This window comes from Callorhinchus milii, unplaced genomic scaffold (assembly GCF_018977255.1).
Source record: "Callorhinchus milii isolate IMCB2004 unplaced genomic scaffold, IMCB_Cmil_1.0 Scaffold5, whole genome shotgun sequence".
Taxonomy (NCBI): Eukaryota; Metazoa; Chordata; class Chondrichthyes; order Chimaeriformes; family Callorhinchidae; genus Callorhinchus; species Callorhinchus milii.
The window spans coordinates 42,789,595-42,816,955 of record NW_024704746.1 but is presented as its reverse complement, the minus strand read 5'-3'; the positions used below and the strand labels follow the sequence as shown (position 1 = coordinate 42,816,955).

At 42.3% G+C, this 27,361-nt stretch overlaps 1 protein-coding gene across 1 annotated transcript in view; it reads left to right on the top strand.

Moving 5' to 3' along the window:
• The window catches only part of cttnbp2 (cortactin binding protein 2), a 123,158-nt gene that overhangs the window by 38,949 nt on the left and 56,848 nt on the right, over positions 1–27,361 (top strand). The window contains 2 exon segments of the mRNA XM_042334898.1: positions 19,622–19,852; positions 24,785–26,564. Of these exon segments, the coding sequence (XP_042190832.1) occupies positions 19,622–19,852; positions 24,785–26,564 (2,011 nt within the window).

Sequence of the window (27,361 nt, the reverse complement as noted above, 5' to 3'; positions counted from 1 at the left end):
TGTACCACAAACAGTCATGGATTGAAGTGACCAATTTATTATTGTTTTTTTTTCTTAAGGGATTATTATCAGGCGTGTGGAGTAAGGAAACTTGTCCAAGGTTTCACCCTGCCAGGAATCGAACCCAGGTCTCTCACTTGCAAAGCGAGTGCTCTAACCACTGAGCTACAGGACTCCACAACTGAAAGATGTGGAGTCCTCCTCTGAAGGATGCACCTTTAACAATGCCATGCACCCCCAGCACTGCATGGGAGTGTCAGTCTAGACTGTGAGTTGAAATATGACATTGACTGTGTGCTTGTGATCAAAGGTGCATCTTGATTACAGTTAGAAAATTGGGCTGAACCATATTTCATGAATAGTGCACTTCAAAATCGTCCTTACTGCCTTACTGTGCAAGCTGATGATCCCGAGTGCTTTTCACTTCTAGGTAAGAAAAAGTCTCCAGTTATGGAAGACTTTGCTCTTACTGCGAAGTAGTAAGTGCTTCGGATGCCTCAGTAAATACAGTCATAAGTAACTGCTTAATGTAGGTTTCATCTACTCTTCACTTTTTATTTAGTGTAAAATATTGATTTGTGCGTCAGGACATTCCCGTTCATTTTGATTTTGAATCCTAAGGCGGGCGAGGTACCTGCGAATGCGGAAACTGGACTAAAAACAGAAACTGGTTGTAAATCCACAGGAGATTGATTAACTTCTGAGAGAGAAAAATGTTTTGCTTGTGACGTTTCAGTTCTAATGAAGAGTTGCAATGTTGCCCCGTGGTTCTTCCTCAGACGTTGAACCAACCTGCTGTGAATTTCCAGTGTTTTGATTTCTCAACAGAAGCGATTTGGCTCTCTGTTCACCTTCCGATGAGGCAGTTAATTCAGACCCTGGTTCCCTAAGTGTTCTCACTTTTAAATGCTCTTTAAAAGACGGCACTTGTCACTCCGTGATTTTGTATTTGTGCACATATGTGTGCATGAACGTGTGTGGGTGTGCACACAATGTGCCGTGCTCTGTGTTGGCGTTTGCAATACTGTGTTCCCTTGACTACGAAGGAGCATGTCACGTTTTGTGCTAATGTAGTTTTGACATGTTGACAGAATGTGCATGACTCAGCACGGGATTTATTGCATTATGGTTTCACTAACGTGGGGTCTTTACAGGTAGCACTGCACATATATATCGTTCCATTTTGTTATGGTGAGAAATCCGAATAGAATTCCAGCAGCAATAGTGTAATTAAAATTATAATTTTAAAAAATCCCTGCAGATCATAAAGTGCCTTGCACGTCGGCAAGAACACTTCAAAGGGCTTCAGAAGAATTTATTGTAAAGAGTAAATGACTGTATTTTGAAGGTGACCACAGCACACAATTTGCACATAGCAATGTCAAACACACAGGCATATCTCCCTTCTCTGTCTGAGTAACGTCATGGCAGTCAGAGGTGGCTGAGCAATATAAATGTTTGAGCTTGGAATTCTGCCACCATCCCCCCTCAACCTTCCCCCCCACCCATCATTGGAGCTGTAAGCAAGCAGTACACCCAGAACAATCTCACTCAAATAAATGCCATGTCTCAAACTGCGTTCGCCCATGAAATACACACAGTAACTTCATTTTACAGTATATCCTACGAAGTGCTTTAAGACATCCTCCCGACCTGAAAAGCCCTACACCAAATGTAAGGATTATTATTATTTTCGTGCCATTCAGCTTAGTGAGATATTAGGAATTTCTAAATATTCCAGGTTGTAGCGTTCTATTACTGCATGATTTATGAATTTTTGGTGTGAAACTGCATTCGCCCTTTATATCAAAGAATCACCATTGTCTTTATTACTCTTGATCTATTAGGACAGATATTGGGTTTGGGGGCGGCGGGGGGGAGAGAGCATGGTAGTCGAATTGTAGTCTTTTAAGCGCTTTATTATGAGTGTATTTTTGAGGGACAACTCTCCTGTTTGAATACGTACCCTGAACTCTGCTGGAATTTGACCTTTGCCACCTGGTAGATTTTGACTTTTTGACATCAGCGTCAACATTTCTTATGCTACAAATGTTCGCATACAAGTTACACATTAACTACACTTTACTGTCAAGTACTTTAGGACGTCCTTCTGACATGAAAGGTGTTATATCAAATATAATAATAATAATCCTTACATTTCGTATAGCGCACTCCACGTCATGAGGGCAGCTCAAAAAGCTTCACAGGATATACTGTAAGGTGAAGTGACTATTTTTTGTAGGTAAAATGCCAAGATTATTATATTTACCTACATAATATGCATATTAATTTCCAATCAATTTTATTTTGTGAAGCCCTTAGGTATTTATTGTACTTGGAAAAGCACTCTATAAATGGAGTGCAGACTCGGTGGACTGATTGGCCTCCACATGTGTTGTAAATTTCTAATGACTCTTGACAATGGTGGCCAACCTGTGGCCCGCGAGCCGGAAGTGGCCCACAGAGCTATTAAGAAATGGCCCGCTGAATATTCGCACTAGTTGGGGTGAGTCCTTTTTAAATCAATGTTTTGTTTCTAGTTTTTTCTTGATTTGATTGCAAGAACAGGATTTTAAACACTGTATATGGCAATCTCAATAGACAGTGGGTACATTTCGATAAAAGGCCACGCTGGAAAATGATAGGCTCCGTTTCCAAAATAAGCAGGGGATCCACTGCTTTCAGTGATGCTTAAATTGTGCAGTTATGCAGTTGTGCAGAGCAAATTATTTCCACTGGTTGATGAGTCAGCAACTAGAGGCAAAGTTTTAAGATAATTACCAAAAGGGCAAAGTTAGGAGAACTTTATTTTTAACTCAGAGGGTTGCTTGAATATAGAATTCCCTACTTAGTGTGGTAATTGAGGCAGAATTCATATTAGCTTTTAAGAGGGAATTAGATAATTGACTGAAAAGAAGACATATAAAAGGATGTGGAGAAAAGACACAAGAATAGGACTAATGATTTTGGGACATCGTCCCAACGCTAAAGCTGCTATATAAGTGTGTATTGTATTGTAAATTATAAATGGACAATCTCTTTCAGAGAACATGATGGGCCAAATAGCCTTCTTCGGTCATGTAAATTTCTATGGTTCTATGTTTTTAGCAATTGAGCCTATGCAATACACAGTCACTAAACTTTATAGTATATGGTGTGAAGTGCTTTGAGCCGTCCTCCTGAATGCAATCATTAACAATATTAATGTGTAGCAGAGATGTGTACAGGTAGTCAAGCACACTCCTGAGGTGGCTAATACCTTGATCCGATTTCTATAAAGATTGTGTTAACTGGAACAGGGGAGTTAGGAGAGAAGAAATGTAAAGACTGGCTTCTAGGCTCTGAGAGCATTAGATGTTATTTTTAACTGGAGTACAGAGCAAGAGTAAATATTGGAGAGCATTATTTGAACTACACTGGTGAAACTATGTTTATTTCTAAGCACTGAAAAAATTCTAGTGTAAACGCTGATTAAAACCACATAATGTTTTCTTTGTCACCAAGTTGATGATTCTTATTTGCTTTTTGTCTGAATACACATTAGATCATTTCATGTGATGTTTCTAAAAGTAATAAAAACACACTCTGAGCACGTTTATAATCAATAGACTTTCAGATCCTAACAATGGTTGGATATCTGCACTTCAATTTTCATTGTGTTGGGGAGAAAAAGATTAAGGACATGGATCACGATACAGGCCTTTATTGCAATGAGACTTGTAGATTTAAACAAGGAGATTAGACTTAGACTGTGAGGGCACAACTAGAGGACATAGGATTAAAAAGGAAAAGACCTGAAGTGAGACTAAAGATTGGAAGAACTTTTCCCTGTAAGTAGAACAGACTCCAATAAAAGTGGTCATTGCTGCATTGATTAATTCTTTTACATTTACCCAGAGAAGTATCTTCTTGAAAGTAGGAGGTTGCAGTGAGTACTGTGTTGGTCGGCTTTTTTTGGGGGTCAGCTGGGTGTCTGACACATGCAGAAACCCATTAACCTATGTCTGGAATGGAATGCGCGCTCTCTCCCTAGAGGGATGCACCCTGTTTGCTTAAGTCAAGAGAGTATTAGGCAGAAATGGTCAAGAGTCAAGGCTTGGCCACCCTAGAGCCTGCACTGGGATAATTGCTGGAGTTTAACCAGCTAAAACCACATAGCTTGCCATTGCTACAGGAGTCCTGTAGCTCAGTGGTTAGAGCACTCGCTTTGCAAGTGAGAGACCTGAGTTCAATTCCAGTCAGGGCGAAACCTTGGGCAAGTTTCCTTACTCCACACGCCTAATAATAATCCCTCCAAAAAACCCAAAACAATAATAAATTGGTCATTTTCAATCTACGACTGTTTGTGGGACATTGCTGTGCGCAATTGGCTGCCGCGTTCGCCCACAAATATACAGTCAATTCACTTTACAGTATATTCTGTGAAGCGCTTTGGGACGTCCTCCCGACGTGAAAAGCGCTATATCAAATGCAAGGATTATTATTATTATTATTATTATTATTATTATTATTGAGAGCACTCTCTGGCAAGCTTCTGCTGCTAGTCCAGCTAGGACCTCCCTACCCATTAGGATTTGGGCTTACATGGTTAACAGGAGCTGAGTGGGGAGAGTCCTTGCTCCCAGTGACAGTTCCGTCCCTCCAAGTTCTGCTTACAAGCTGGCTGATCGATCTGTCATCACCAATACCTTGGAGTACTGAGGACTTGCTGGTTCAGGAACTAGACTACCTAAACCATCACAGAGAGTTGACTTGATCTGACATTCCATTGCCAAGTTTGTAATCTTGGAGCCAGCTCAGCTGTTTGAAACTGTTCAGTGGGGAATGCAGCAATTATCTGAATTTGATTTCATTTTCAACCTCTGCTGTTTTGTTTTGTTTCAAGTCAGTTTCAAGTTGAAAAGTTTTTTTTTAAAAAATCGGTGACTCTCAACAGTTTGGCAGATTTCTAACTGATTTGTATTGGCAATCTCTCAGTCACTAAGTGTGAACAGAATCACACACAAGGTTAAATCTAATCTCTGGTGTGCTAGCCAACAATCCCGCAATAAAATCAGTTAATCACTTCATGGCCATTTGTGGAACATTGCTCTGCACAAATTGGCTGCCGCATTTGCCTACAAAACACACAGTCACTGCACTTCATAGTATATTCTGAGAAGCACTTTGAAACGTCTTCATGACGGGTAAGGTGCTATACCAAATCTAAGATTGTTGTTAGAATTTTATTATAACATCGCAAATGTCCAAATGGCGCACTGTGTACCACTACGGTTTTAAATGTGGTAATGGAGCTTGACTTTCTTTGAAAATTGGTCCACTGACCTTTCAATGCATGCCGAGTGCTGGGATAATAGAGCTGGTGTAGTAGTAGATCTGTGAAGGTTTCTGGTCTTCTTTCAAACCATAAGTATTCCTAGAAATTTTTATTTATAATATCCTGGCCAACAATCCCCCCAAATAAAATTGGTCGCTCATTCACAATTATTTTGGGGACATTGCTATGTACAAATTGACTGCCACATTTGCCTACAAATATTGTAATTTACAGGAAAAATCTTGCGAAGCACTTTTGAGATATCTGAACGAATTGATAAACAGAATTGATATATTAAATTTCAAGGATTATTATTATAAATTTTAGGACGTGATTGACAAAATGTGTGAAATAGGTATATACATTTGTGTATGGCCCATCTGCTGTGAATAATTTGTTATTGTTGTCAAAGAATAAAGTGTCTGGCTGAATACCTCTTCTGGTGACAAAGCACAGCATGAATTTTCTTAGCGATGTTATGTGAAGCTATGTGAGGAGTGATTTTAGGGGGAAGAAAATAAAGCATTGAAGATATTTTCAATTTCAATTTAACTGAAGTGAATGGGTGAAAGTTAGCTCACTGTGACAGTACTGCACTCCAACCAGAATTAGGGATGGATGAATCATACACAGAAGGCCAAACTTTATAAATACCTGAGTTATTAGGGAATGAGTTCTGAGAAAAGGAATCTGTGCCCAGTGCCAAGCAGAGCAGAGTTGAGTGGTGTTCTTAAGAGAAGTATCTTTCTAAGGGAAGCCGTTTAGCTTTCACGTGGCTTACTTGGAATGCATAACCATATCTAGGACAGTCATAAGTATCATCTCACTTCAAATTTTAATCTTATAACACATCCCCATCGATCACTGAATTGATGGCATTTATTTAATCAAGTGCTTTTTGTTCCTATACATACACTTGTGGCACAAAACAATAATTATTTATTTGACATGTTGTAGCTCTATCCCAGAGTCCCTCTGACTCGCTCCTTCCCTTCCCTCTTTTCAAGGCACATCTCAAAATGTACCTCTTTGACTGCACTTTTTGTCATCTTTCCCTTCTCCTACCATTCTCGACTCCCTCCCTCTCCCACCCCACCTCCAAGTACCCATCTAGCACAGGGAAGTGCTTTGAGACATCCTCCTATGTAAATTGTTTTTACTGTATATTGAAATGATTATAGCAGCTAACAATGGGTCATTAGGTATCAGTCTTGCTCAGTTGGTAGCACTCTCGCCACTGAATCAGACGGTTGTGTGTTCAACTTCCATGTTGGGATTTTTAGCATAGTTTGGGTTGACACTCCAGTGCAGTGACGGAGGAGGTACCATCCTTCGGATTGGAGCGCAGGTTTACTCCGCACACAGCGACAGGGTGTTGACTTGTACACACTGTGGCCCAGAGTTGTAAATTGTGATATGTGTTCACTTATGTGCTACTGTAAGTGTCTATGTAATGTACAGGGACCGGAAAAGACCATGATGATTGGTCTGGGCAGTCTCAAAGTAACAACAAATAATGCTGCACTATATTTTCTAATAGCCCTCGATGGATTTCTTCACTAAATAGCTTTCTAATTCTCTCTTGACTTTGCCTACACAAATGGTTCGCGTTGGAGGTCATCAGCAGTGTAATTTGCAAAGGAAATGAAAATAAAGGGAATGGTGGGAGTTAGAGGAAGTAATGAAGCTTGGTTTGTTAGTGATATGCATGAGTCCTTGTAGCTTACAACACCATTCGATCTTTCCTTCGGTTGTGTTGCTGGCTTGAAACTCATTCCAGCTGATCCTTTTCATCTGCTGCGCTAACATCAGGAACACAAAGACCTGTCGTTCCTAATAATAAATTTCATTTTGCAAAGTTAATTAGACTCTGATCACTTTAATGAAGCTCTGATCAAGTCCCAATTGGACATGAATGAGTTTAACTGAAGTGTAATTACTAAATCAAAGCTCTGTCGATCCAATAATAATAGAACAGACAATTGCTGTGACTCCTGTGCGGCAGAAGTAAGTAACTGATTCCAATGATCCGTCGCTTATACAAGTTTGTGCAACAGAATAAATAAATTGCTACAGTTGTACCAACTTGAAACCCTCTGGCGTTTAATTCTTTGCGAAGTATTGCAGCTCCTTCACAACCTGCTATCTCAGATTCTCTCACGCTCGCTCAACTTTAAGTAGAAACATTTAGGTTTCTATACCATAAAGTCCTTCCCATCCGCACATTGTGGAACACAAAACATTAATAAGTTTCTTTGACATATTACAACTATTGTATTACTGAAATAGTTATGAACAGCTAACTGCAGGCAATTCGGTATCAGCCTGGCTCAGTTGGTAGCACGCTCACCTCTTGAGTCAGAGGTTCTGACTTCAAGCCCACATAATGACTTTGAGCTCATGCTCCAGGCTGATGCTTTCGTGCAGCATTGCAGGAGTTCTACATTGTTGGAGGTGATGTCCATTTGATGAGACTTCAGACGAGGTCCTGTCTGTTTGTTTAGGATTCAGTTTAAACGTTCCATGGCATTATTTGAAAAGGAAATATCTCCCTATATATCGCACCAGCAATCCCCAGGATAAAATTGCTCATCCACTTCATGGCTGCTTGTGGGACATTGCTGTGAGTAAATTGACTGCCGTGTTTGCCTACAAATACACAGTCACTACACTTTACAGCAAATGTAAGGATTATTGTTAATGGGAGACGTAGATATCTTATCAGCAGGCTCTCTGACTTGTACCGTGAAGGCAGAAGCACAGGATAATGTCTGTGGGCTGAAAGGGGAATGGTTTCTGCAGTAGAGATGGCAGAATATGTTTGTTCTGTTACTTTATTACATCAATATGAAGAACTTTACCCTCCGTCCCACCTCTCCCTTGGAGATGCAGTGCCTGGGTGGATATTTTTTTCCGCAGTTTGTGGAAGCTGTGGGTTGATATAGGTGGGAGTGAATAGAGTGGTTTGACTTGTCACAGGCTTTGGGTGCTATGTATTAGCTGGTATTCGTTTCATACGTTACCCTCTTGTCTACTGTGAAACTGACCTTTTGGAATGAACTTTGTCACTCCCGCAATGCGATCGCTTTCGTGTAGGTTCTGTATTCAGATTTCAACACTTGTTGTGCATGGATATGTTACCAGAAGTGACTGACTGCAAGGCTGATGCATCGTTGGAGTGAGAAGAGACTTTTCTTTACATAATGAATGAGCTTTATATTGCTTCTCAGCTGAAGTGCTGAGTCAAATGAAATGTCAGTCAACTATATTTAGTTGGTGGAAAAATGAACTCCCATAATGTGAGTGCCCCACTCCATTCATAGACCCATTGCAATGCATGGTATCTTGAAAGAACATGTTTAAAAAGAAATGCTGATACAACTTAGTATGTATTAAAAACATTTGGTAACTCAATCCACGACTGTTTGTGGGACACTGCTGTGCACAATTGACTGCCGTGTTTCGCCCACAAAATGTACGGCAAATTCACTAGACAGTATAGTCTGTGAAGCGCTTTCGACGGAAATTAATTTTTTTGTTGTTGTCTCAAAGACATGATAAGGCGCTAGAATATATTGTAAAGAGAATTGACTGTATATTTTGTGGAAGAAACGTGGCAGCCAATTACGCACAGCCATGTCCCACAAACAGTCGTGGATTGAAGTGATTAATTTATTATTGTTTTTTTCTTGAGGGATTATTATCAGGCGTGTGGAGTAAGGAAACTTGCCCAAGGTTTCATCCTGCCGGGAGTTGAACCCAGGTCGCTCGCTTGCAAGGCAAGTGCTCTACCCACTAAGCTACAGGACTCTACGTAACTGGTGTGTCCACTTAACTTAATTCCTGAGCATCCTGACTGGGGTGTTCGGTGATTGCAAGTGTTCAGTGACCGAAGGTGGGGGGGAGCTGTTCAGTGACCGGTGGATGGGGAGCGGGGGGTAGCGCAGTAAGTGAGAGCGTTCTACACTTTGAATGGGAGTGGGAGAGTTCAGTGACTGGGGATGCAGTCCTTCATTTATAATATTACTGTTAACAGTTAAATGTGTTGGGCCCATTCTGTGGAGTATTAGAAACTATTGCTCTATAATTTGCTTTCACCCCCTCCCAAGTTTTAACAGAGATTTTAGCAAAATGTAATTAAGACAACCTTGCAAATGCCAACCAAAGCAGACAGAGAGGCATACAATATTAAAAAGTTGCACTTAATTCAGCAGGATAAGGAGTCTCCATGGCTTGGAATCATTAAACTGTTATTCTTCTGGGAATCTTGGTGGGGCAGAGTGCTGGCCGGAAGGAGGGTTCATGATGGACACGTGGTGAACTCAGCCTTTGAAGTGGAAGCCTGGATACTCTCGTGGCCAATTGCATCGATCTGCTCATGTCTGATAGGTGGTGTAGAGTTCACCCAGGTACTGATGCATGATTAATCTTCCACTGGATGTAGGGATGCCACATTTTATTCGGACTGCAGTGGAGGCAAGTGTTCCTCGAATTTCGAGTTGCACAAGCCTAATCTGGTCTGTTGCAGCTGAATGTCAAAGTCTAGATGGAATTGAGAGTGAGATCCTGCACATGTGCACAAATGTTCAAATATGCATGGTTTACTCCAAAGTGACTGGATTGCTTCTACTGTGCAGAAACCCGATGGCAACAGGATGGAAAAAGCACAGTAATATACCAGGAGCTCCAGTTTAGGGCTTTGGCTGTTGTATATAAAACTAAATTGGCTGCTGAGGATAAGTTACATTCATCTAAAAATTGAAAAGAGACTTTGAGTGGGTGTCTTGCTTGAAATTCTGGGCCTCGATCCAAATGCACGTGATGCTGATTGCCTGATCCTAATGGATGATGAAATCCCCTATTTTTTGGTGCATTGTGAACTGCACAGGTGCTTTAAGCTTCGCACCGAAACATCGTTCAGGAAGCCTCAGAAACTTGCCGGATAAGAACAGTGTATAGAATTCATGAAAGGAAATTAGCACTTCTTAACACAATTTGAAATCCCTTTGAGAAATATATTGAATTGAAAGGAACCTTGTCGCCTCAACGCTATTATGAATTTGCTGTCAACGCCTGCCATGCAGTGCAGAAATTTCATGGGTCATTAGGTCCTTTTGTAAGAGTTATACTGGATGATTGCTGTAGATATCTTCTGCACTGGTATATCATTTGATACAAATTTTCAATTAAACTCTTTCAAAACACAGTGAAAATGATTGGGGAAGAGAGATATAACCAGCAGAAACACGCTGTTAAACTGGGTATTAAGGTCAATCAATAGTGATCTTAGGATTTCAGGCAGGAATGGTTTCCAATGAAATAAAAACTGAAATGCCCTGAACAGAGAAGGGAGTTTATCCCAGTGCCCTGGCCAACAATCCTCTGGATATATGAATCATTCACTTTGTAATTGATTGTGGGGCATTGCTGTGCGCAAATTGGATCCCTAAAAATACACAGTCGCTGCACTTAACAGCAGTTCCCCTTAAAGGGATTTGAGACATTTCAACTTTACAATAAATGCAAGGATCATTTTATTTACTGTAACAGTAGTAAGTTGCTTACAACACTGATGTGTCTGGATGATGAGATTCCACTGTAGAAGACGAATACGGATGAGAAAAATCAATAATGGCAATTCAGAACTTGTCAATCCCACAGCGCCCAACATTTTTCACATGGAATTAGGAACTAAACCGATGTGAGATCACTTGGCTCCAGCTCAGATGGACTCAGAGCTGGATGTTGGAAATAATGAGATAACTCTGCAACACCGCATTCGAGAAAAGCAAAATGTTTGCTTTCCAATCCCCGTGCTACAGGGCGGAAAAGACTCCGATTTACCTCTGGAATTTCTCCGTGTTGGGAAGCCCAGATCGTAACAGAGTGATATGTCTTGCTTCCAGAATTCTCAACCATGTCCATGAAGAGAGTCAATAATTTGATTGGATGTTTTGTGTCTGCGGCTTTTATTTTTGCTAGATCGGGGAGTGATTTTGTAGGTTTCTCTCCCAAGAAAAACACGATAGGTTAGATTCTTTCCAAGGTAAGGGGCAATAAGATGTCCTGCACCAGGAAGTGCGGATCCAAGGTTTTAGCACATTATATCTGAACTCGTGTTAAACTGAAGCGCAATCTAAGGGGGCTGCATTGTATTACTCAGAGGATGCACAGTACGCATTCTGCAGCATCTGACTTGGATGGTTGGATTGTGCTGGGACTGTGCACCTCAGAAACACTTGCAAACAGTTTCTCCAAAATAGATGGCTTGGGCGCAAAGTTAATCCGCTGGAATTTATTTCGTAATGGTTCTCGAAAATTGGGTTTTACACTAAGGTACTGTGCAGAGAACATTTAGTTTCTGGACGGCATGCTATTTTTAACCATTTTTTAAAAAAAAAGTCAGAATCTACTGATGGGAATTTAATCTGAAAACCTCTTTTTAAAATAAGAGAATTTATACTGTATTTTTATCGACTTTTCATAGAGGCTTATCATGTCAAAGCATTTCACAGGTAATAACTGTCGAGTGACATCTTAGGTAAACGTGGAAGCTACTTGTGCCAACAGCAGACAGCCATGAGGTGATCAACCAAATAGTCTGAAGGAATGTTGGCCAGGGAATAGAGATATAACATCATTCCTTGTATAAAACTTCGAGACATTATTCTTCTGAAAGAAGCTGTATAAGTGCACACTCTTCTTTTCAGTGCTCTGAGATGTTATCCTGTTCGGAGGGCGTTGTATAAATACAAGTTGTCCCCTCCGTTGTTTTCAAACCATGTTGTATGGTCTTCAACGGCTATCTTGAGGCTTCGGGACCACATCACACCCACCCTCGCTCGCCTCCACTGGCTCCCCATCCCCCAGAGGATTGATTTCAAGATCCTCATCCTCACCTATAAGGCCATCCACGTCCTTGCTCCCTCCTACCTCTCTGACCTACTATCCCCCTACCTACCTGCCCGTACCCTCCGTTCCTCCGGCTCCGGTCTGCTCCACATCCCCCGCCCCAATCGCCCTACCATCGGTGGTCGGGCCTTCAGCCTCTCAGCCCCTAGGCTGTGGAACTCCATCCCCCAGTGCCTTCGCCTTGCTTCCTCCCTCTCCTCCTTCAAGGCTGGTCTCAAAACCATTCTCTTTGACCGAGCCTTCAGCTCCCCTCTCGACTCTCTTCCCCCTCCTCGCTCCCTCCCTTCCCTCCCATCACCCTGACCATTTCCCCCCCTCCTCGCTCCCTCCCTTCCCTCCCCTCCCCTCACCCTGACCATTTCCCCCCTGCTCGGGTCATGACCCAACTGTGCAGCGCCTTGGGACGTCCTCCTGACGTGAAAGGCGCTTTATAAATGGAATCTTGTTGTTGTTGTGTTGTTGTATCTTAACAGGGTTGGTTAGGGTCTCATCCTTAAGTTCCAACAATGCAGCCCTCCCACTCCCAGCTCTGCGGTGGAGGATTAAACTTTGACTAGAAAAAACTCAGACCTATTAAGTCCTTCTTCTTACTTTATATAATAATACTCAGTGCGTAACTCATCTTTCTTTTTTTTAAAAAAAATCAGTAAATGGAGTGATAAAAAAGATTCACGTTAGCTGGATAGGAATCACGAGTAGGAAATTTGACTGATACTTGCCCCCACTAACCTAGGGGTGTTGAGGCCAGTTGTAGCATTCCCGCTGCTGCCCCAATGTAGATCAACACAATCAGTGCAAGGATATGAAACTGGGATCTCCTAAGTCTAGTACAGCCAAGTGCTGTGACTAGCTCGGGCCTCAGGGTAGATTGGCAATCATATTCTAGATGTTATATAGCTACGCTGTATTTTATACTGAGTTATTTCACAATTTTTTTAAATTTACCCCCAGGGATTTGCTGAATGAATTCTGCTGTCACATTACTGGGCCTGTTCAAATGAAAGGATTATTTTGATCCATGCCGTAAATTTCAGGTCTCAAAACTGGTCTCATGGGACACATCGATACACACACGGGAAAGAATGAACAAAAAAGACACAGGCCCATCAAGTTTGCACCTCCCTTCCCTCTTATTGCTGTCATCTATATCGCTCTATTTGCTCTCTTTGAGTTTTATTCACAAGCACTTTGTACTGTAAGCCATGTGTTAACAGGGGTATCATTGATGTTCTTCGATTAAAACTCAGTCATGTGGAGCATGTAACAAATGAGCAAGCTTTAATAACATAAAGATGGGACCTTCCATTCCTCTATTGAGTGCATCCCTGTCTGTGCCTAACTCCTTCTGCCTGAAGCATTTCCTGAACTTGCATAGCAACATGCGTTTGCAAAGCCCTGTAACCTTTTTTAGTTATAGAGTATGCACAAATAATTCATTAATTGAAAAGGTTATTTTTCCTTGTATATCGATGATAGCAAGTATGATGCAGCTTTGCAGGACATTGCAGTTTTCTTTCATTCAACTGCCATTGTGGACATTTAACTTAAAGGAGCTCTCACTCAAGTTTACTCTTGTCACAGGCCTCACCCAGCACCTCTGGGTTATTGTGGGCAAGTATCAGTCAAATTTCCCACTCCTGCTTCCTATCCTGCCATCACTTACTGTCAAGACTCCCGTGTGAGTAATGATCAATTTTGTGAGGTGCCGGAGGTTGGAATAACATAAAATGATCCTTATAATCTTTGCATTTGATATACCGCCTTATCACATAGTCAAGAAGTCTAGTGGAACTTCACTATATTTTACTGTAGTGACTGTGTAGTTGTAGGCAAACACAGCAGCCAGTTTGTGCACAGTTCATTTTTTTAAATAGAGAAACTTTAGCTTGGGCTAAATGCAAGTAATTCAGGAGCAACCAACGGCATAACAGCAGTCTTACAGCTTGCCACCGCGGTGCAGAAAACAAAACGTGACTGAGGGCTAGACATTTGGGTTCAGTGCTAAAAACCTAAATACCCTTTATCCATTTGTGGTGAATAAAAAAATGACTCCCCACATCTGTGTCTAGGTGTATCATTCAATACCAATAATTTGTAGTGATGTTTTTACAGTGCTATCGACACATTGGTTCCAAGATCCCAAATCTAATCAGAAGCCGGTGAAGACTGAGTTTCTTGGCCTCTCCAGTCTGTGGAGGCTGTGTTTGAACATCTGGATCGAGCTGGTTGACTGGCCTCTTTGTTCCATAATGATGTCAGGAGGGAAGTCTGCAGAGTGTCGGGCAGAGATTATAAACCTAGGATTCAGCCAACAACCATTGAAACACCAGATGCCTCTGAGCTGAGCTGCAGAGCCCTGGCAGCCAAAGTAAATGGCCAAAGTACAGAACAGGGAAGAATAGGTTAGCATCCGCTGAGTGGTTCACCTTTACCACGTTGGGCAGTAACCAAGGAACGGGGGTTGCTGATGATCACACTGAAATGTAATCTGCTTCTTTTATTGTTGGTGCTGTCAAGAATGATCGTTTTCTTCAGATTCTGGATGAAAATAAGATAAAGGGATCAATCTATTTTGTTTTCACAGAAATTGTTCTGGAATTGAAAACAAAATTGGGGGTAGAGGAGGTGAGGGGAGCAGGAATCCAGTTCACCTTTGTATGCCATTTCTTTGATGATATTTCTCTCAACTATGATTAAAACCTTCTAAGACACAGTGCCTTCTGGCACCTGAGTGGATGGTTATAAATTATACCAGAGAGGCTTTTAATTTTCCATGTCCTTATTATTTTCCATGTCCTTTTTATGCATTTGGGGAATGGAAACGGAGGGAAGCATAAGATTGTTTTCAAAGTATTTGAATAGAATTGTAGATCCAGATCCTCAGCGATTTGAATGAAGAAAGCATTTTGGCCCATTTATCCTTCCAGATTACCAACCTATCCTTCCGGCATTTACAGCATCTAGCTGTTTCTCAGATGAGCCCAGTGGCCTCTACCCCTGCATTAGGTAACATGGTTATTAGCTTCCTTTTGTGTAATGAAATGTTTTCTGGTCTTGAAAATGTTCCTTCTCGTAAAGAACAACACTTTGCATTTATAAAACGCAAAATACTGCAGATGCTGGAAATCTGAAATAAAAACGGAGATCGCTGTGAACACTCAGCAGGTCAGGCAGCATCTATGGAGAAAGGAAAGTGGGTCAGAGTTCTGACAAAGGGTCATGGACCCGAAACATTGACCCACTTTCCTTTCTCCATAGATGCTGCCTGACCTGCTGAGTGTTCACAGTGATCTCTAATCTTGCATTTATAGTGTCCTTCATGCAGGGCATCGTGTCCGAGCACTTATCTTTGGCAAATCTGAAAGTATTCTGCTGTGATTACATTCTCTCTCCCATTTAGCACCTACTTTATCTGTACAATGTCTCATCTAGGATGTCTTATTTCAAGATTGAAGAGCCCTATTTTATCTAGTCCGTGCTCACAGCTAATGCTAACCATCACAGGGTATCCGCCTAGCTCTCCTCAGCACTGCCTCTCAGGCCTGGGATGGCGCCTCTTATTTCACAAGAGCGGTACCTCACTGTGCTTTATCTCTAATCTGATCTTTCTTACCTTCCTTATCCACGCTTTCAAGCTGGGATGAAGTGAGTTGTTGCTCGCAAAGCAATCTTGGTAGGACAGGCTGCTAACCGCAAGGATGGAAGTTCTGTAACTCGAGCAGAGCTGAATGCAATACAAATGGGTTTTTATATTGATTGGGAAGTGGAACTAATGAGTCGTGTGGCACGAAATTAAGTCTCGGTTATGTTCTTCCAGCAAGTTTTTGCCACTGCAGAAGAGTTTTTAAACTGAGAAAGCTGAAGGGGTTAGTGCGGCTCATGTTCACCTACAATCAGTCTGTTCCTTTATTGTACAACTTTTCACTGTAAGCTCCCTTTGAAAGTTGACCAAAGCATTTTCTAAGCCTGGTTCTCTTGTGGTTTTCTGGTGACTTATCGATGATGGTAACGGCTGTGGCATATTGCTGCCTTGCTTTCCGATCACGCTAGCCGCGCAATTGATTAACCGAGCCATCACTTCCCAGCAAGCTACGTCACAGCTCTTCCCACTCCTCACTGCTATCTGATGTCTGGCTTCGCACTCATTTCACAGACAGGGTCAGAGTATAAGTGGCTCAAGTGTCCGAGCTGCAGCTATTGCTGCCAAACAGTGTCTGCAATAGGAAAATATCTTGTTTAATCTATTAGTTTTGTTCACCAAAAGGCTATGGTTTTGTGTTTAAGAATAGGCTACAGTATTTCATATCAAAGGGAAGAGGGACTCTTAGCTTTTTTCATCTCTATATTGACTGTTTTATTTTCTATGTTTCTGTACTTCTAATAATAATAATGCTTGCATTTGACAAAGAGCCTTATCTAATCTTCAAGACATCTCAAAGCTCTTCATAAGATTTTACTGTGAAGTGTAGTGATGTGAACAGGGCAGCAATTTCCCACAAATAGCCATGAAATGAATAATTACATGTACTGAGGGATTGTTGACTAGGACTCTGGGAAGAAACTCCATTCCCTTTTTCAAACAGTGCCCTGGAATCTTTAACATCTACCTGAACAGGCAGATGGGGACTCGGTTTATCGTCCCATCTGAAGTATCCTCCTTGGGGAGGAGGTAAGCGGGGTCTCCTTGGAGCCGAGCTGACTCCAAAGTGACATGCCTGGCAATAGAATGTCGGAGTCGAGCCAGCCCTCTCTGGCGGTCTCAATAGTCCAGTTGCTGAGCCAGGTGGGTCCGCAATATTTCAAGACGTTGCTGATGATGGCACAGCCAGCCTGGTTCATCGGCAGGAGCTGGAAGGGCAGACCAATCACTGGGGGCATCCCATTCAGTTCCTGTTAACCCTGCAAGCCAAACCCCTAACAGGTAGGGTGGTCCTAGCTGGACAAGCAGCGGGAAAGCTTGCCAGACAGCAATATCAACGGCAAGCTATGCAGTTAGATTCCAACGCACATTCTTGGGTCCTCAAATCTTGGCTCTCGCCAACCTGCACCTAATACTTTCTGGAATTAGATAAGCAGGATACGTCCTTCCAGGGAGAGAGTGCACATTCCATTCAAACAATCTATCTCTGGGATTTCCATGTGTAGGAGGGATGCATGCAAATCTCAGCTTGGGTTGGATACTTTTAAGCATGGTGATAGATTTCCGCATGTGACAGACACCCGGCTGATTCCCACCCCCCAAAAAAAATTGAAGTACAGCACCTCTGACAATGCAGCACACCCTAGCACTGGAGTGGAGTGTCAAAAGACTTTACTGTATATTCCAAGTCCCAATTTGGGGCTTGACCCATAGCCTTCTGACGAGTATGGCTGTAAAGATTTTGTGAGTAGATGTTGGGGCAAGATAGGGTACTTTTAGGACAAATCTTTATTATTATACTTTATTATTTAGGAAAGACGAAAAAATTGGCAGAGAAAAATATCCTGTGTGTGTGGGGGTGGGTGGTGTGTGGGCTTTAACATTTGCATTTTCTGGTTTTGTCACCGATGAGATTTTGAGGTCTTACTCGTGACATAACCTGGGCTATTTCAAGTCTCGCCGATTTTTGCATCTTCCCCGCATCAGCCATGGAAACCACGCAAGCAACTTGAAATCAAAGTGAGATGAGTAGAATCTGAGCAGATCCGAAGCATGAGTAACTTCCCCTGCTCACTGCTGTCCTCAAATTACATTTGGTTATGGTGGGATTGCATTGTCAAGCGTGAACTCAGCTGAGAAGGAAAGGCTGAAGCATGAAAAGCAAATACGAGGAATTGTTTGGTCCTGTGTGTTCTAGCTGAGGCTCTGCAGGCAAAATGTCAGACATTAAGCAGATAGTTGCTCAAAAAATCATTGGTACTTTATAGTCGATGGGCCCTGCCCAGTTTCTGAAGAATCAATCACAGAGTATTTTCTTCCCTTAACCCCACTATGGAGCATTGCCTTCCCTTTGCTTGTCAGTCTTTCAATGTTCAAGATAAGAAACAAAATGGCAAATGTAAACCCACATCTTGCCTACGTGCAGCATTATTGGTTTTAATAATGTGTAACTCCTGCAGTTTAATATAACGCCCATAAACAGTGGAATGTTTTAAATCACCTTACAAGTAATTGTGAAATTTTAAATCTTGACAGGTATTTTAATCCCAATACCCCATCCCCATCACATACCTTAACTCTTCTTCTACCCAAGTAATTGTCTGGCTCTCTTTTAAACATTATTGATTTTGGCCTCCACAGCCTTCTGGGGAAGAGCATTCCCCTGTCAAGTGTCATGGCTATGTACTTTTGTGGTACCTCAGTCAACCTGTCTAAACCTATCAAAGTCATAGTTCTGTTATACGAATCCTATTTCAACATCATTGTGCAGAGTTGTGTTCAGCCCCAGGCTCACTTTGGCATTCCAAAGCATAATTCAGCGGTTCAATTAATCCACGACTGTTTGTGGGACACTGTTGTGTGCAATTGGCTGTTGCTTTTGGCCTACAAAATATACAGTCAATTCACTTTGCAGTATATTCTGTGAAGCGCTTTCAGACGTCTTGAAGACGTGATAAGGCGCTATATCAAATGCAAGGATTATGATTATTAAACAAAGTGATTGCAGATGGTGGTCTCAATATTACAGTGCCAACCAGTTCTTCACCCAATCCTGACCCTGCTCCAGACACTCATCACCCAGTCCTGAACCTGGTTCAAACAAAGATCTTCACCCATTCTTGAACCTGGTCCACATCATGATTTAGATCCAGTCCAGATCTTTGCTCAGTAAGTAGCAATTTTGAAGAAAGGCTTTCTTTGTTTGTATTATGTTGACAATTCACAACATTTAATTGGAGCAAATGTTAACTATTGCTATTTGTAACTTCCTAACTATCATGGGGAATCAATGAATTATTCAGTCACATTGTGAGATGTGATGGCACACCTTTGAGGAGCCAAATGGAGTGAGCAAATCGTCTGGATAGAAAATGACTGTTAATAAATATATTAGTCTACATCTAGAAAGAAGTTGACACAACTGATTTCCTCTGTCAGAGCAATCTGAAAGGCAGAAACATTAAGCATTGAATCAGTAAACGTTCTATATGTTGAAAAGTATGAAGACGTCAAACGATGACAGCTGAACTTCAGTACAAGTCTGTTTGTCTACAGACACCGTTTGCAGATTCTCTCTAAATTATTTGCTGATAAGACAGTTGCTACTATAGATTCTACAAATAAACAATGAAGGTATCTCCCACAGAGGAGGATGGGTGATGCTGCTGTCCATGTTTCATGCACTGAAGCACGGAATAAATCTTTTAAAAACTGGACGTTTGCTAATGCTGTTTAATTTGCTGTCATTTCAGGCTCGTCGAAAGGATGTCTTTATCCAGGAGCGGTATGGGAGGTTTAATCTCAGCGATCCTTTCCTAGCCCTGCAGAGGGACTATGAGGCAGGTGGTGGAGATGGCAACCGAGATAAGCAGCCCATCTGCAGCAGCCCGCTCTCCATATTGGAAATCGTCATGGCCCACTGCAAAAAAATGCAGGAGAGAATGTCGGCACAGCTAGCTGCTGCTGAAGTCCGACACCGAAAGGTAGGTGGTAGGATTTACCTAAACGTTTCTAATTTCCAGCCAGTTCTTAGCGCCAATTAGAAACTCAGTGATTGTTGAGGGCACTGAGCTACAGTGCGAAGTTAACCCTTGTGTTACTTTACTCAGCACCAGCCAGAAATCTTAAATGTCAAGCATGGAATCTCAAAACGGATTTGGACGGTGACGTACTTTTTTGGAGAGGGTGGGGAAGGGAATAAAACTCAGCCACGTTGTTACTAATTGGACCTGAATATGTGACTGATTAAGTTGAGTCGAGAATCCAAGAAAGGGTTTTCACGGAGTTTGTCATTACTTTCTCATTTGTTAGGTCATCTTGGACCTTGAAGAGGAGAGGCATAAACATGCCCAAGATGCAGCCCAGGGGGATGATGTTACATACATGCTGGAGAAAGAGCGTGAGCGTCTTTTACAGCAGGTGTGAATATAAGACTTGCTTGAATTTATGGTGCTCAGAGCCAGTGACTCTGAACTAATGTGGTTGCTGGCTGGGATAGCAGAAGGGAGGGTATTGAAGTCTTTTGGTGAGAAGGTAGCGAAACATTCAGGGTTGTCCTCCAAGCCATTTGTTGTTGATGAAAAGCCGAACGAGAGAACGTTCTTCACCGCAGTGATGGTAATTTACAACAGCGATGAAATGCCAGACATCGCTGCACCTAGCTGAAAGCTCAGCAGAACCCGATCAGCTACTTGATATCTGAAACTGTTTTCTTCACATCATTCGCACACCATGTGCTTCGTCTGCTAGGCACGAGTAGACTTCACGAGGGGATACAGAATGACTGTATTTTGCTCTGGCAACCCGTAATTTCCCAGGCAGTGCGTCCAGGAGCAGATGTTCTGAGAATGTACGTTGCCATGCACTAACTAATTTGTTTTGATAAGATATGCTATTGATTATCAAAACAGGCTTTCAGAAGGTTTCAGATGCATTTCCCCCCTACATTCCTAGGATTAAATGTTCTGCAGTTTGTGTGTGCGATGGCATGCTGAACGAACTCTTGTTTGTGTAAAAAAAATTCTCCAAATGTTAAGTTCTCTCTTCCCCCTCCCCCCCAAAAAGGCTAAAGGTGGCTGCTCACAGAGCATTGTCAGTAGCAGCTTAATCACAAAAGGTGCTGTAATTATTCAATCTGACTACTCTCTGTGAGAAAGGATCTCTGTAGGAACTATTTGATGATGGGCCAACTGAGGTTAAAAACTTACTCTAAATCTCTCTTATAAAAGCTCTGCCCAGCTCTAGTGTATTAACAATTCATACTACATTCCCTTGTGTCCTGGTCCCACCCACACCCATTCTGGTTGGTCTGTTACAATAAGGATATCTTGGCATTGGGAAAGGTACAACAAAGAGCAATAAGATTGATAGCTGGAATTAGGGAATTGAGTTGAATGGAGAGGCTACAGAAACTGGGAATGTTCACATTAAAGAAAAGAAGGCTAATATCCTCCCAACTTCAAAGGTACGATAAAAGTGCAAATTTAATTATATTGTATTAAGGGCTTTTTGAATAATGCAGGATCCTAAATAATATGGATACATTGAACCCAAATAATGTGTTTAACAGGGTCAAACAGTCTGGAACAAGGAGACTTATAATAATAATTAATAATAACAATAATAACAATAAATAATAATCATTACATTTGGTATAGTGCCTTTCACATTGGGAGGATGTGCCAAAGAGCTTCGCAGAAGTGCAGGGACTGTGTTTTGTAGGCGAGACTTGGGCTCAAGCTCATAAGAAGGAAGGTGAACAGATGGCTCCAATTTAATTATTTTGCACAGAATTACTATGTGGAATGGATCACCTGGAGGGGGATAGAGACAGATTCAAGAGGGAATTGGATATCTGTGAAATCTCTGAAAGATTGCAGTGAAGAGTATGAACGGGCAAGTTGATTTGAATTCATTTTTACATTTTATTTGTTTTACACTGAGACTGGTCAGTTGGCCCTGGATATTCCCATGTTTCTATATCATACTACTCTGGTTTTATGTTCCAGACATTATTTTTGTATTGCCTCGCGATTAAAGTACAGAGTAAAATTCCCACCTTAGAGATGCTCTGATATTTGTAATAATAATATTAATAATAATAATACTTGCATTTGATATAGAGTCTTATCAAGTCTTCGAGACGTGTCAAAGCACTTCACAGAATAAACTCTAAAGTGATTTGACTGTATATTTTATCAGTGAAACTGAAGCCAGGGGTCTTCTGCAGTGCAAGATCCTATTATAGAATCAGATATGTGAACTGATTCACTGATCAGACAATTCATTTTATGTAACATTGTTGGTTGCGCATTCTAATCATTCAGTATGTGCTTCTCTAATGCACTTTTATTAGAAAATGTAGGTAAATAATCAGCTTATTTTGCTATAGAAAAGATTCCAAAGTACAAAGAGTTTACTATCAGCTAGTAAACAACAATAATTATTGTTGTTTTGACTTCTTCATGGGTAGGGTGGGGGGAGAGAAGGAATGAAAGAAACCTTTAGCAATGATTTATCATAATGATTATTCAGATTTTAAACAGTCTTTAAAATTAGTCTGCCACTGTTTCTTTCCTTTCACGAAAACATTTTTGATGAACGACACGACAGGTCTAGTTTGAGTCTATAATAGCCGTTGCTGTAATGCTGTCTGACTCCACTTATCCCACTCAAATTGGTTGGCTGGTGCATTCTGCTATCCATTATTGGCTTCAAATAGTCAGTCTTTCATGCAGCAACAATGCTTTTAGGTTGACCATAAAACGGAGTAATACAGAGCAAGGAGTCTGGTCATCCCTATGTCATTTTATTATCATGTCTCTCAACTTTGACCACGTTTGGCAGCAAATTGACGATTTGCTGCCAGAACTCAAATTTGCTACCACTCTTTTTGCTCTGTTTTCCATTACATTCGTGTGTAATTTTCCATTACATTCAAATCATACCTGAAAACCTTCCTCTTCGACTGTGCCAACAGTTACCTTCCCCCCTTTTCCCTGGCTCGGCTGTGAAGAGCTGCTAAGAGCTGTTAAGAGCTTTGAGATACAACACCGCATGAAGGGGTCTGTGTAAATGCAAGATGTTGTTGTGTTGTTTTTAGTGTGTGTGTGTCGAGTGACAATGCTTTATAACCAATACTTTCTCATTTTGTAATAAACGGGTGCACTCCTGCCTCTGAGTAAGAAGATTGTGGGTTCAAGCTCCACATTGGATTCATTTGTTATCTCCATATCAGACCAGCAGACTGCTAAATTCAATTAGAAACACATGTATACTGCATTAACTATGCAACAAGCATGACTTGACTACTAATAAGCCTTATGTATTGCTGGTGCAATTTGATATTGTTTGCAAAAGTAGAGATTTGGAGCAGGGATATCCGAATCCTTTGCTGGGAACGGAGAAGAGCTCGACATGTGGAACTACTGCTGGTTAGTGGTGAATGGGATCAGCACGTTTATTTCACATTTTTAGAATTCATTTGCATTTGGCTGCAATAGACCTTCGTGGACAATGTAGGGCAGCAGTGCCAGTTGTCACCCAGAGATGGGACTGGGGATCAAATTGATTTATACTGCACGATAAACGCCATTTCAATGTTAACTGTGCCAGTAAACCAAGGTTTCATCTGCCTATATAGACCAATGTTAAAGATGTGAAGACACTATTTTATAAAAGGATGGCATTAGTTTCTTCCAGTGTCCTGAACAACAATCCCCCACATAAAATTGGTCATTCACTTCATGGCTGTTTGTGGGATATTGCTGAGCTCAAAATTGACTGCAGCCTTCGCCTGTAAAAACAGTCACTACACTTTACAGTACAGCGCCTTGGGACATCCTCCCGACATGAAAGGCGCTATACAAACATAATCTTCTTGTTGTTGTAAATCCTGAGAAGCACTTTGAGACGTCCTTCCAAAATGAAAGGTGCTATATGAAATGCAAGGATAACTATTATAAATAGAGCTTCAAGCTCATTTTAAAAATTTGCATTTCTAAGTTACATCAACAATTTGCGAGGTCAATTGTGCTAACTCTGAATTTCTCATTTCCTGAACTCTTAAGACAAATGTTCATTCAGGTCTCCGCATGTGGAAACTTGAGTAATTTTTCTTTCCCCTCCAAACTATTTGGGCTTCTTAATGTTTTGTCTGAAGCGCCGAGGTTAAAAACTTCCAGAAGCAGGTTATTTGGCCCTTTGAGTTTGTATTATTGGATAATGGCAGATCTTTTAATCCCATTTCTCCACCTTTTCTCCATTTTGTCACACAATATACAGTCAATTCAATTACAGTATATTCTGTGAAGCTCTTTGAGATGTCTTGAAGACGTGATAAGGCGCTATATCAAATGCAAGGATTATTATTATTTCTGTAATAGTATCTATCCAATTTCTTTTTTGAATAATCCAATTGATTCTGCATTAATGGTCTTCTGGGACAGTGCAGTCCATATTCTTACAAGTCTTTGTATACGGAAGATTTCAAATCCCAATAGATTAACACCAATAGTGAAACAATACATGAACGATGGATTTCGAATCTCAGATATAATTATAAATTGAATAATGTGTCGCGGAATAAGTAAATTGCCTCTTTATTTGCAGAGATGACTCTTTGAAATAATTATTCACTTACCACAGAAACCATAGAAATTTACAGCACAGAAGAAGGCCATTCTTCCTCTGGTTCTTTAAAAGCGCAATATTTCATGGCTTTGTGCAAATGGCTGCCTCGATTTCCCCACAAATGCAGTCACCGCATTTGACAATGCCTTGCGAGGAGCTTGAGGATCCTTCGATGCGGTGAAGTGCTAAAAAAAAACTCAGCTTCTTTCTTAAAATCGGTGCGTCTGAAATATACAGTAAGGTTTGATTCTCGGGCACTCACCGCTTTATGCGCACTCTTGCAGGTGGAGCTTGAAAAATGCCAGCTGAAGCAATTCGAGGCGGAGAACAAAAAGTTGACCTCGCAGCTTGAAGAGGAACGGACGAAAGCCAAGCCACTGGTGATGATGCTGGTGAGGGAGTGCAAGCAGCTGGCTGGCAAGGTGGTGGACGAAAGCCAGAAAGTGGACGAGATCACCGCAGCCCTCGACGAGGAGCGGAAGAAGACCGGCCAGTTGCAGGAGGAGCTGGCCGCCGAGAGGAAGAAGAGCTTGCAGATGGAGGCCAAGATGGAGAAGCAACTCTCCGAGTTTGATATCGAAAGGGAACAGCTGCGGGCCAAGCTAAACCGCGAGGAGAATCGTACCAAAGATCTGAGGTTGGAGGTGGAGAACTTCAAGAGGACGATTGAGGAGCTTAAGCGCGCGAAAGAAAACAGGGCAACTTCGGTGGCCAGCGGTGTGACTAAAGATACGGCTGGTGTGCCAAAGAAGCCCACAACCCTCACCGTCGGCTCCCAAACGGGGACTCTGGTGGACAACGCCGGCGAAAGTCACACCAAGAAGGCGAACGTAGCGCTGCCCACCAAGCCTGCCGCCATGACTCCTCTCTCAGCGGGAGGTACCAAACTAAACCTGCCCGGCAGTGCTGGGCTGGGGAAGCCTAGTGGTGATAGACTGCTGTCCAATTCGGAGGATGTTGTGTCCACAACACAAACCAAAGTCATTTCCTCTGGGATGGAGAACGGACCCTCAGCCATCAGCGCCAGCAGCAGCCCTGGGCCAGGGGCTGGGCCGCACTTGGTGCCCGGAGTCCCCCTGTTGCAGAGCGTCACAGCAGGCACTTCCCCTCCGCTCTCAGGGACACCCTCGCCTTGCTCCTCGCCCGGATTGATTGTCCAAATGATTGGTCTGAGCTCACCCACACCGTGCACCCCGCTGCAGCCAGGACTGAGTCCCCGCATTCAGGCCGCTCGCTTTAAGTTCCAAGCCCAGGCGGTGGATCAGGAAAAGCACGGCAGCGCCGGAGTGGGGTCTCCCTCCCGGGACCTGTCGCCCACCAACCGGGACAATTCGCCGGCTAAGCAGCTTGCCCGGAACACCGTCAGCCACGTCCTCTCCCGCTTCACAGGCCCCCCGAGCACGCTGAAGCCGCCTTGTGCCAACAACCCGCCGCTGCTCGGCGCAGAACACCGAAATCTCACCGTTAGTAACTTAAAACCTGGGCTGGCACATCCACCGTCAGGTGAGGCACCGTCTTATCCGCAGACTGTCGGTAAAATGACTAGTTCTTTGACTCATTCCCCTACAGGGTTAAAATCTCCCACGGGGACGAGAGTTGACCGAGGGAATCCTCCGCCCATCCCTCCAAAAAAGCCGGGATTGTCGCAGACCCCGGCGTCCCCCCACCCGCCTTTAAAAGTCTTTGCGGATGGGAGCCGCTCCCCAGCGGTTGGATTTAACGCTCGGATTGAAGGTCGAACTGTGGCCTCGCCCTCCTCCAGCCCGTCTCTGGGAAATAGGGGACCTCACGAGGAGGTTCTCCCAAAGACAGCATCTCCGCAGCTGCCACCCAAACCAACGGTGGATGTAGTATCTGCCAGCTGTGCTGTCCCTGCCGTGGCTACATCTCAGGTGGGTCCTAGGCCTCCCCCCTCCCCTGGGCTGAACCCAACAGCATGCTCAGAATGTTCCCTCATCATCACCACCATCTCCTCTAGCACCTCCGTAGACCTTGCTAGTGAAACCAAAAGAACCTCATCCTCTAGAACATGTGACACAGACAATCTACTGGTCACAGCATCAGGTAAAGGGATTGAAATACTGCCTTGCTGTCTCCTCGCTCCATGGCACACGTGCAAAACGCCTTTCTTTCTTGCGTTCTTGCTGCTTTCGCTCACCCACGTAAAGCACCATCTAAACCATGACACCAAAAAAAATCAATCGCGTAAAGCTTAATGGTGAAAAGTTCGATCTCAGGATCTTCTAACTATTTGGTTCTGAACATTGTTTTGAATTGATGGCGATTTTGAATTGTTGGCGGTCACCTGTGTACAATAAAGCTAACATTCTCAGTTTTTAAATTTTTTTATATATATATATATAAAAAAAGCACGCTTCATAAGTGCGAAATATTTCAAAACAAACAAAAGCTGAACTTTTTTTCTCTCACTGCGGAAAAAAAAAGCTACATTGTTTGTTTGTACCTTTTGCGGACCAAAAGGACAAGTTAAGGTGTGGTTTGGTGTCTTGTACTTCTCGAAATTGATGCCTGAGCAATGACTGTGCATCAGTTAAACCTCCTCCAGATTCACCAGCAGCAAAGTCCTCCGACCTGTGCAGGTGTCTGCAGTTTGAATCACCTACTAATCTTCTGGAGGTGATAAAGGAATGCAAGGCATCCACAGATCTAGGAAAGGATGCACACGTTATGGGAGCTTTATTAAAATAGTTCTGAAAAATTTTTTAAACTGGCTTTTTTTTAGCTATAGACTGACGATTTGGGGAATTGTGTTTTTTTTTGCATTTTGTTTTTATTCAAAAAAAAACCTTCTGAATTCTCTTTTCTTTGCTTCGCAAATCTTGCTACAAAACACTTGATCG